General features: G+C 52.6%; 1 protein-coding gene across 3 annotated transcripts in view; it reads left to right on the forward strand.

Annotated features, from left to right (window-relative positions):
- LOC308655677 (uncharacterized protein) overlaps positions 1-11,166 on the forward strand; it is a gene marked incomplete at both ends in the record, with an annotated part of 357,743 nt that extends 346,577 nt beyond the window's left edge. Inside the window, 2 exons of one of the 3 annotated variants that reach the window (XM_081305782.1) lie at positions 9,627-10,809; positions 10,873-11,166. In XM_081305782.1, coding sequence (XP_081161908.1) covers positions 9,627-10,809; positions 10,873-11,033 — 1,344 coding nt within the window. Of the gene's footprint in view, positions 1-9,626 lie in introns of those variants that run through there. The other 2 variants (XM_081305783.1, XM_081305781.1) reach the window with 2 other exon arrangements.
- Between the last annotated feature and the right edge of the window lie 608 nt (positions 11,167-11,774).

Below are 11,774 nucleotides of genomic sequence, written 5' to 3' on the forward strand. Positions count from 1 at the left end.
AAGCAAATCAAACTCATTTTGCATATAAAGACGGGTTAGGGCTGGGGATGTAGCTCAGTGGTTAAACGTATACCTGGGTTCAATCTCCAGAATAAAAAAAAAAAAAAAAAAAAAGCAGGTTAGGTCCCATGACGTGGCCCCACCCCTGGGAAGGAATAGAACCAGGCTTCCTCCTCAGGTTCCCGAACAATTCAGCCACTAAATGTCGCACCACAACCCAGGGGTCATTTTCAAAAGTGAACTAGAAACAGGATGGAAGAGGCTGGGGCACTACAGTAGGACCAGGGCCTCCGAGGACAGCGTGCCTCTGGTCTTCTCTAAAGCCACAGGTTCTGGGCCAACTCCTGTGCCTTGGGCTGCCCCAGGTCCAACGGCAGGCTGCAACAGAGAGAGATGGACCTGCTCTCAACTCCCAAGCCTCCTCTCTGCCCTTGGCCGAACCCAGGGGCAGCTTCTGCTCCACACATCTGCATTGCCCAGGAGGACGTCTGGAATGCACCTCGGGGAATCGGTGGGGCCTACGCTTTCATCTACTGTTTCCTACACCTTGATAATCCACCTATCCCCATAGGGTATCCCTATCCCACATCCATGCACCGTCTGTATTAGTACTCCTTTAATACCTTTCTCTAGATCAATTCGCTATTTTTACTTTGCCAAAAATCACTTTAAAAGTCATTACCACAGCCAGGCGCAGTGGCACACACCTGTAACCTCAGCAACTCAGGAGCCTGAGGCAGGAGGATCACAAGTTTGAGAGCAGCCTCAGCAACTTAGCAAGGCCCTGTCCCAAAAGAATAAAAAGAGCTCAGGATGTGGCTCAGGGTTTCATTTCCTGGTACCAAAAAGAAAAAAGACATTACCCCAATACTACCTTCTTTTACCTCATCCTAAGCAATAAGAGCCATAAAATCATAAATCTAAAGTGCTCGTCCTAATGCACATCAAAAACAACAATGGCTGTCAGAAAAAGGAAGGTCCGTGACTCACTAGCAGCAACACAGTTCACTGGATGTGACCCTCCTGCAATCCACAGGGGATCCAGTAGGGATTACATGGAGTACAATGTCCTAATTAGTCAGGGAGTGCAATTAAGTGCAAGGAATAATTTCATCAGATTCAGATATCACAATCATGTTGAAATAAATAACACCAATAATTCAGAAACCTGTGTGTCAGCTACCGGCTTTAAAACTTCCAGAATGCTACATCTCATTTGCCTCCTTCCTTGGGGGCCAAAGAGGCCTGAGAAGCTCTTGCAGTTTCTGGAATTATATCAGAGAGCCCAGAGTTGGGCGTGGGAGGGTTATTCTCACTATATCAGACCAGCATAGCTCCGAATCTGGATACAACTCTTCTGTCCTTCCTTTTCTCTCTCCCTCCGTCCATCTTCTCCCTCATTCTTTCTTTTCATCTTTCCTTTAACACCCACTGACTCATTGCCTGATGTGGCCACGGGCTCCAGGCTTACTAAGAGCTGCAGTGCCATCCCAGCCTCCAGAATAAACAATCTTGTTGGGGAGGGAAAGAAGGATGAAGACCTAATACCCTCCACACCCAGGCCTCAACGTCTAATATCCAGGTCACTGGTAACCCAGAAGTGGGCAGAGGTTCATTCATTCATCATTCATCCGACCAGCACGCACCGTGGGCTGAGCCAGGGCTGAGCCGGGTGCTTGAGATTCAGGCCAATGAACAAGACCCAGCAGCCCCCTCCTAGGAAACGGGATTGCTAAGCAACAGGCTGAAGTGCTTCCTCAGTCAGACGGGAGGCTGAGGAAGGGTTCTTGGAAAGGTGCATCTGACGGGAGTATTGAAAAGCAAACAGAAGTTAGACAAATTACGAAAGGGGAATTCACTGACGGGGCGGAAAGCACAGCAAAAAATATGAAGGCATCAGATACACCTGTCTGGTGGGAAAAGTGAGGTTGTCGAGTGTGGGCAGAAAATGAACCAGGGAAGTCCCCCTGGGCTAAGAAATCTGGGCTTCATCATGATATGGAGCCACTGAAGGTCTGCAGCAGAAGGATGACTTCATCAGGGCGAATCGGCAGCACTGACAGAGCTGCAGGGGGAGGGGAATGGTGTGGGCCCCTCCACAGCCATCAGTGCTGTGCAGAGCAGCCCCTGGGCAGGGAGGAGGCAGGCAAGCCTGGGAGAAAGGGAACTGGTTCTTGAGAAAGAGTAGGTGTGGGGAGAAATACTAAGACGGAGGAGGGCGGGAGTTAGGAGGAGATAAGACGTGCACATACACCAACACATGTACACACATGCACATCGACACGCAAAACACACATGTACATGCATCACACATACACAGACACATGGGCAAATAGCACCTACACACACAGGCATATCACACACATGCACATGGATATGTACACACATTACACACATCAGACACAGAGACACATGTACACACATACACTTGGACACGTGCATACACATTGGTCTATGTGCTCATCACTCAGACATATGCATGCGTAACATGAGTGCACACAATTGAACACATTCACACGAAAGCCAAGGGAGAGCCAAAACCCAGATGTGAAGAAACCTATCTCCCGTGGCAGTTTTGCAATCCTAATAGAAAACTCAGCTCCTCTGAGACGTCCGTCCAGTGGTTCTCTTCTCCTTCATCCTCATCCCTCAGGCACTCAGCTGCCCAACACTCTAGATGACCTCTTCAAAACGTCTCCCTACACTGTTTGCTCCCTCTCCTCCCTGTCTTCATGCCCCTCCACCATGCACCAAGGGGGTCACTGCAGAGCACACCCCCGCCCAAGGAATCTGTCCCAGAGCCTGCAAAGAGAAGGAGAGCTTAAGGAGACAAGATGAGGGCTGGGGGTGCAGCTCAGTGGCAGAGTGTTTCCCTAGCATGTGTGAGGCCCTGGGTTCAATCCCTAGGACTTCATTCACACTCACACACACACACACACACTCACACACACACACACACAACAGCATCTGGGGGGAGATTAAGGATTCTGTGGAGCTAGACAGAGTCTGAGGCAAAGTTGTGTACAAAGAAGTCAGGGGAGCCACCATAAAGAGGGATTGTGGGGGAAGTGTACTGGCCACAAAGGAAGACGCAGTCCCCACTGGCAGCAGGGCAGAAAGACAGCCAAGACCCAAAGAAATCAACAGAGTTCTTGGGGTGCAGGACAGCAGGAAGGCCTAAGTGGTAACAAGGGAGCAGGCAACACAGTAATGGCCACTAAAACTCCTGGTTTTAGCGGTCACACAGTGACATGGGTGATGTCACTAGGCATGATGACAGTGTCACATGGAAGGTCAGCATCCAAAATTAACAGATTCTATAAAAATGAAAATATAAATTTAAAATCAGCAGAAGAAAAGAACAAGATAAAAATTCTTACCAGATAGTTAATACCAGTCATATTTGGATACTGGGATTAGAGGTGACTTTGCTTTTCAATTTTGTAATAAAGTTGGTGGGGGGATGGTTTTTGGCTTGTTTTTTTTTTTTTTTTTTTTTTTTTTTTTTCCCCAGCAGAATGACTTACTAGAGAGCAAGGGGAACGGGCAACTCCACCTACCACCAGAGGACTCACTGTCCTGCAGCAACACCCATGTGCCTAGACCCAGAAACACACTCCACACACACTAATCCTGCCTCGGGGGTGCAAAGTGCTAATTGCAGGAGGACCTAAAGCAGCTGCAGTCTACCCACACGTCTTTGCCTTTATTAACCCTATGAAACTGCACCCACCTCAGTAATGACACTGCTCAGGTTATTCACAGCACTCCAGTGTTCCTCCCCAAACTCTCTTCCAATGCTCCTCCCTACCCCTCCATACTCAGCTCAGGGGTAGGAAATGCTATCCAAAAGAAAAGTTCCCCAAATTTCTCTAAGAAATGCATTCCCTTGTTTTATTCTTATGGATCCAGGGAAGTAAGAGGTTTCCATGCGGTCTTCTCAGAGGCCTGGGATTCTCCTATGCCACCTAATTTCTTCTCTGTCACTGCCTGGCCAGAGAGGGGACATGGGAAGGAAAAGCCAAAAGAACTGGAATGGGAGTGAGTGGCAATGACTTTCTAGGTAGAGACCCTGAGGTGTGGGGGACAGAACCTTGCCAGAGCTCACAATTATTAGCAGTCAGACCAGGCTTAGAATACTGCCTTCCCCAAGGCCTAAGACCTCAGCAGGAAAGATTCTGATCCCATTCTTGAGAACAGACCAGAGACTAAGGAACCCCACAGCTCCCAGCTCTACTTCAGGCCTGACACAGAGCAGCCAGGGTGTCTAAGAAAGCATGACTCAAGGGATATTCTGAAAAACGAAAAGCAGGAGACCCAGGAGAAATGGGAAACCTCATGAAAAGTGGGAGATGGCTGGGGAGACCAGGCTGGAGTGGTCAGCTTATTTAAGCTAGTTTCTATGGCAAACTAAATCGATTCTAAATTCCCTGAACTACGAGACTCAATTCTTATCTCCTTGGTTTATCAACAAATATTTGTCAAATATTTACTCTTGGGTCTAGCCCTGAGTTAGATGGGGAGATGGGGATTTGAGGGGATCCTGTGTTACCTGAGCTTCCTGAAACAGAAAGGAAGGGGCTAGGAACCAGATGTGAATTGGCATCTCTGAGCACATGAACGGGACAAAAGAAAGAAGTCACTAGAGACCCACCAACCAAAATGGAATGATTCTCACTTTTCTAAGCAGTGGGAAGATTTGCCCCCCAGCCATCCACCTGGCTGCAGCAGGCCTGCCCCAAGCGCAGCTCTAACCGTGAGAGACAGATTCAGTGGAGGTGTCAGTCATTACCTGGGAAAGGGAAAGAGGCACGAGAGATGGGATCAGCGACTGGGATGAATCCAGGGCAGCTTCCTGGAGACAGAATTCCAGGCAGAGCTGCTCTCTCCCCGACCTCCAAGGGTCCTCCCACTTAACACCCAACAGCAACCACCCCTTCAAACTCCAGGCCAGGAGGGCTGAGAGAGCGGGGAAGGTTGCCTGGGCCTCCGAGAGACTTCCTGGGCCAAGACTGCAGGAGAAAATGTTCCCACTCCACACAAACATCAAGGGCATCCAGAGTTCTACTCAAGTCCTGCTAAGCTACCAAGCCCTTTCCTGTGTGCATTCTATTCTTTCCCAACCACCTGCGACCCTGTCGACTTTAACTACCTAAATGGTCAGCACCGGTCACGAGAATGCATGTGTGTAGCTTTGGCTACTTGAATATGATGGTGGGCAATCTTGTATCAGAAGGCAGCTCCCCAAATCAAGAGCTCCTATCTTGCCTCAGTCTGGGGCCCAGGGGGACAAGAGCTTTGTGCCTCCCATCAAAGCAGCAGCCTTCTGATCCCTCCCTTCCTACGTCCCCTCCAACAGAGCTTGTGAAGACACCACTGTCTCCACTGCCTCCTCCTCTCCTGCTCTCAGAAAGGTGCCTACAGAGGAAGGTGAGAAGCGAGAAGAAGGCTTCTCCCGTTTTTTTGAGGTTTGTGCATCAGAAGCTGAGTCTTCTCCAAAGGACGTATCTGTGATCATAGATAAGCCCTGATGTCTCCTTAACACTCCCAACTGCCACATCTTTCTGAGGAATGGCCACCACTCACACACACACACACACACAAGCAAGCATGCCCACACCTCCTATGCAGGGCCTGCCCATCAGACAGATACTGAAAGCAGCATCAGAAGAGAGGTGAAACCCCACTAGCACATGTCGCTTCTGTGGCTGACCCTGAGGTCTCTGCACAAGGGCTGGGTTTACGTTCAAACTGAAACCTTTCCCTCTTCATCACACGAAAGGATCATCTTTCAACCACTGTCAGTCCATAGGCCTCCAGAGCTCTCTTCAGCTCCGGTGGAATTTACTGAGCACTACTGAAATGCCTGTCACCACACTGGCACTTCGAAACATTTGCTTTAAGGACCTATCTCCTCTGCACATACAGGTATAAGCAGGAACTGGGTCCTAAACTGTCACGCTGCACAAGTCAGACATGCTAACAAGCATGCATTTCAGGGTTAAGTGTCTAAGGGCTATAAATCTTTAAAATCTGGCATACCAAGTTTTACAAAATCCTAAATACCTATGTGTCATAATCCTATGAACACCTATCATTTCCTATCTGATATGATTAAAGCTGATAATCAGTTGCTGTCCACACAGAATTGACATCAGGACTACTTCTGGTCTTGAGGGATAAAATGGAAAATAGACTTGTCCGTTCACACCTCATGCAAAGATAGCTCAGGCCTGGGACCCACCAGACCTCGTACCACCGTCAGTGTATGCCATATCTGCCTCCTTTGTTTTGTTTTCCTGGTACTGGGGACTGAACCCAGGGCCACCTGACCACTGAGCTACATCCCCAGTCCTTTACAATTTTTTTTTTAAATTTTGAGACAGAGGCTCCCTAAGTCGCTGAATTGCTCGCTGAATTGCTGAGTCTATCTAGCCTTGAACTGAAACGATCCTCCTGCCTCAGCCTCCCAAGCCCCTGGGATTACAGGCATGGGCCACCTCACCTGGCTGTGGACATTCTTTTGCTTAGACTTTATAAGGACTGGTGAACACTCACAACAGGAAAACACGGGCCACACAACATCAGTGCTGGGAGCTGCCGTCCAAACGTGCTCCTCCTCTCCCTCTCAGCCCCACTAAGCAAAATGGTTCCTTTTTATACCTATGGTAATCACAAGTTAGGTACCATTTCCCTGCAAAATCTCCATGGCACCTCAGCTTCAAGGGGAGAAGTGTGCCATCTCCCACAGAGCCTGGCTTCTCCCTCCTGGTTATTCTCTAAGGAGAGAAACACCCAGGTTCTCTTGGGTCACCTGGGTTCATGCTGTCCAAACTGAAACTAGTGCCACAAGTTTCTGAAGGCCACACTCTAATCAGGATCATTTGGATCATTAAAACTCCACCATAATTAACAACCAATTCTGATTGAAGCTACGATTTCAACACATTGCTAGGCAGAACAAAGTTCAAGTGTGGTATCCTCAACAACAGCAATTGAGTTCCGGTGATGAAAGAAAGGGGGCCTGCTTTTTCTCGTTCGCAGAGCGGATGCTGCCAGTCCAGGGTCAATAGGAAAGTTTTGAGTCAATCTCCTAGGAATAGAAGAGTTGAGCTTGCCTCAAGCCACCCAGGGACTCTTTCCAGGCCAGAGTCCAAGGCCAAGTTGAAAGTAAGGATGTGCTGTTATATCAGAAAACAACAAAAAGAGAGCATCACCTTCGACACTGTGCACTACTATTCCCTCTTTCATATGACTGCAAAATAGATATTCCTATTCCTACTTGGGAGACAAGATAATGATCATTCAACAAATACCTGCTGAGTGTCTCCTCTATGCAGGAACTGCATAAAGTGCTATGACTTTGCTCAAGGTGACACAGGTAGGTGGCAGGCAGCAAAAGGAGCACCCAAACCAGGTCACCTCATCTCAAGTTCATTCCATTCCACAGCTGCCCCTCTGACTGAGGTCAATGTCACATACCCTATGACAGAATACCAGAGACAAAGGGCCATGGTAGAAAGAACTACATGGTCCATCTCTTTAGTCTGTGCCTCTGCAAGGAAAGTCGGTATTGATGACCAACCCTCTCAAACACCAGCTGTCTCCACAGACAATTCAAAGTAGCCCCCAACATCACATTAGTTACAGCACTGTCTCTGGTGAGCCATCAAGGCTGGGGAGCTGGGAGCTCATGCACCCTCACAGTCCAGTAGGCAAGACAGAAACACCTGCAGCAAAGCACTCATGAGACCCCAGGATAGAAATTTTGGCAAGGGCTGGGGTGGTGGCTCAGAGGTAGAGCGCTTGCCTAGCATGTGTGAGGCCCTGGGTTCGATCCTCAGCACCATATAAAAATAAAGATATTGTTCCCACCTAGAATTGAAGAATAAATATATTTTTAAAAGCATATTTTTTAAAAAAAGAAAAAAAAGAAATTTTGGCAGAAAGGGGCAGATTCAAAAGTGCGAGAGTTCCCAGAGCAACAGGACCAGAAACCAAACAGGAATTTGAAGTCCTACCCCTTGAACCAAGGACTGAGACCTCCAGTTTGCCTCTCTTAGGCCACCTCAAGACCTGTGCTTTGGACCTATTCCTCAAGCACAGCCCTCTGGTTACAGCACGTGCTCCAGGCCAGGGGTTTAGGAAACAATGTCTGCCATCCACTCTGGCTGGCCATCCCCACTGACCAGCCTGTCCCTGACAGTTGCATCAGAGAAGGGGCCAGTCATACACTAAGCTGACTATCTCAAGAATGCCAAAAATCTTCATGAATGGGTCACCCTGTGCCTGCAATCGCAGGGAGGTGGGGCCCATAGCTACCTGTCACGTAAGGGAGGACAAACATAAGATGCTGAACCAATCAATAAGTGAGTCAGAGAAGGCAGAGTATAAAACCCCAGGAGCTCCAGTATTCCCCACATCAGCATCTCCTCTCCTCACTCGCCCTTCCTGGTGCTTCAGGTAAGTGTGGGTTCTCCTGGCTTCCTGCTCAGGCCTACATGTGTTGGTGAGCAGGGCCTCTCTCTCTCTCTCTCTGGGAGCTACAGGACCTTCATTGCTGCATTCATAAGGAGAAGGGATTCAGGAAAGGGATGGAGGACCGAGTTGCAGATAGTGTTTCCGGTCCTCTGACCAGACTGTAACCTCCACCGAGACGCGACTACCTTGGGCCTCTCTGGCATTCCCATAGGGGCAGTACCAGACACACTGGGGGACTATTCTGCAGTGGCTGAACAAGGCAGCCTGTGCAGGGGTTGGATGAACTTCATGAACCCGTCGGGAAGAGAGGCTGAGCACAGAGTGGTTCAAGGAATGCTGCAGAGGAGAGAGGTTTTAGGAGCCACAAAAATCCAAATCCTGTTTCAAAGAGGATTTGGATGGATAAGCCATTACCCTCTCAGATCATCATTCTCAGATGATCTGAGAGGGTAATGGCTTATGAGATGCTGTGGATACAAATTCCTGCAATTTACAGTTCCCTCTACCAAATTTGGACTTAGCATCTCTTAAAAGATATGTCCAATATATCCAAGATGCTGGTCCCTAGGGCCATCAGGGTCCTTTCCCCTGTTTCCAGACACAGCAGAGCCTTTTCTAGTAACTAGTCCTTCAATCACAGCCTCCCTCACTGGGACAGAGCAAGAGTTTCAACTATGGGCTTCTGCTGAGAATGGAATGCAAACCGGGCCTGTGACATCCCGACACACCTGCCCCATCCTAGGTAGAGATCTGGGGTAGTTTTCTTCTTTAACTCAGAAAACCTGTGTTGGATGGGAAGCGACCTAGGTGTCAAAGTGTTCCAACACCTCATTTTACAGAAGATGAGAAGCAGGAGCCCGAGGGGGTGATCTGCCCCAATTCACAACAGAGATCAGAAGAGCTGGGAGAGAGGGCAGGCACACTAGCTGGGCTTCAAAACTGGGCAAAAGGGCCTTCTGCTGGATGGAACCTTCTCCAAAAGCAGCGATCCTGGAATCCTGGCACCTGAACAGAGCGGCCCAAGGGAGGCGCCAGGAGCCTCCGGGGTGTTGTCGCGTTGCAGCTGCCTTCTGTGCTGCCTCCTACTGCCGCTGGTCCAGTGATGCTCTTTTCTCTTTCCAGGGTCCCCTTCCTCCTGAGACAAGATGTCCCACCAGAAAAAGCAGCCCACCCCCTTACCCCCAGCGGGTTGCGGGAAGACCTCTGGCGGCGGCGGCGGCGGCGGCGGCGGCGGCGGCAGCGGTGGCTGCGGCTTCTATAGCGGCGGCGGCGGCTCCAGCTGCGGCGGCGGCGGCGGCTCCAGCTGCGGCGGCGGCGGCGGCTCCAGCTGCGGTGGCGGTGGCTCTGGGGGCGGCTCCAGCTGCGGCGGCGGCGGAGGCGGAGGCTCCGGAGGAGGGATCAAGTACTACGGGGGCGGAGGCGGCGGCTCCAGCTGCGGCGGCGGCTACTCTGGGGGCGGCGGCGGCTCCAGCTGCGGTGGCGGTGGCTCTGGGGGCGGCTCCAGCTGCGGCGGCGGCGGCGGAGGAGGAGGGATCAAGTACTACGGGGGCGGCGGCGGCGGCTCCAGCTGCGGCGGCGGCGGTGGCTCTGGGGGCGGCTCCAGCTGCGGCGGCGGTGGCTCTGGGGGCGGCTCCAGCTGCGGCGGAGGCGGAGGCTCCGGAGGAGGGATCAAGTACTACGGGGGCGGCGGCGGCGGCTCCAGCTGCGGAGGCGGTGGCTCTGGGGGCGGCTCCAGCTGCGGCGGCGGCGGCGGCTCCAGCTGCGGAGGCGGCGGCGGAGGAGGCTCCGGAGGAGGGATCAAGTACTACGGGGGCGGCAGCGGCGGCTCCGGCTGCGGCGGCGGCTACTCCGGGGGCGGCGGCGGCTCCAGCTGCGGCGGCGGCGGCTCCAGCTGCGGCGGCGGCGGCTCCAGCTGCGGCGGCGGCGGCTCCAGCTGCGGCGGCGGCGGCGGCGGCTCCTCCGGGGGCGGCGGCGGCTCCGGCCAGTACTACCAGTGCCAGACCTACGGCGGCGGCTCCAGCGGCGGCTCCGGCTGCGGCGGCGGCTCCTCCGGCGGCGGCTCCGGCTGCGGCGGCGGCTCCTCCGGCGGCGGCGGCGGCTCCGGCCAGTACTACCAGTGCCAGACCTACGGCGGCGGCTCCAGCGGCGGCTCCGGGTGCGGCGGCGGCTCCTCCGGCGGCGGCGACGGCTGTGGCTCCTCCGGCGGCGGCGGCGGCTCCGGCTGCGGCGGGGGCTCCTCCGGCGGCGGCGGCGGCGGCGGCTACTACTCGCAGCAGACCACCCAGGTCTCGTGCGCCCCGCAGCACAGCCACGGCGGCGGCTGCGGCGGTTCCTCCGGGGGCGGCGGCGGCGGCTCCGGCTGCGGCGGCGGCTCCTCCGGGGGCGGCGGAGGCTGCTTCTCCGGCGGCGGCTGCGGCGGTGGTTCCTCCGGAGGCAGCGGCGGCTCCAGCTGCGGCGGTGGCTCCTCCGGGGGTGGCTCTGGGGGCGGCAAGGGCGTCCCTATCTGCCACCAGACCCAGCAGAAGCAGGCGCCTTCCTGGCCGTGCAAATAAGGCCCCCAGGCTGCCGCGGAGAAGGAGCTGGAGGTGTTCTCCCGGGCGCCAGCGGGCTTAGCGATCTCATGATGTTGCCGCCTTCCCAAACCTTCCCGTCTTAACCACCACGGAAGAAGCCAAGCGGTTCTCAGGCTGCCTCTTATTCTGCAGCTTTTCTTCTTCTTGGTTTCTGTATGACTACCTCCCAACTCCAATGCCTCCTTCATCAATAAAGTTGCAATTCATGAGAATCTCTGGGTCTCAGCAGTCTTGGTAGCTTCCAAATTCACCCTTTTTGTCCTGTTCTTCATTCTTCCATTCATCCATCCACACTTCCATTCACTCAACGAATATTCTATTGCGGAGAGAGTGGGGGGATAGAGGGAGTCCGCAGGGGAGGAATGGCTAGTAAACAATGATCAAAAATGTGAAAATCTGGCTTGTGGCTTACCATCATGCAGTGATCCCAAAACTCAAAAATCCTGGAAAGTGACTTTCACTAACTACCACCATCACCACCACCACCACCACCACCACACACACACACACAGTGAGTTGGGTAGCCACCATGAGTCTCCTCATCTAGATTTTTTGTTTGGTTGGTTGGATGGTTTGTTTTGTTTTGTTTTGTTTGTAGACAGGCTGCCCTGGAAAGACCCCTGCCTCATAGTCTGAATCTTACTCAGCAAGGTCTGATAATAGGGTGACTGCACCTAGGCACCCAGCTGCCCAGACTCACAGGAGAAAGGACAGTCTATG

The sequence above is a fragment of the Spermophilus citellus genome (assembly GCF_964194105.1).
Source record: "Spermophilus citellus genome assembly, chromosome: 9".
Taxonomy (NCBI): domain Eukaryota; kingdom Metazoa; phylum Chordata; class Mammalia; order Rodentia; family Sciuridae; genus Spermophilus; species Spermophilus citellus.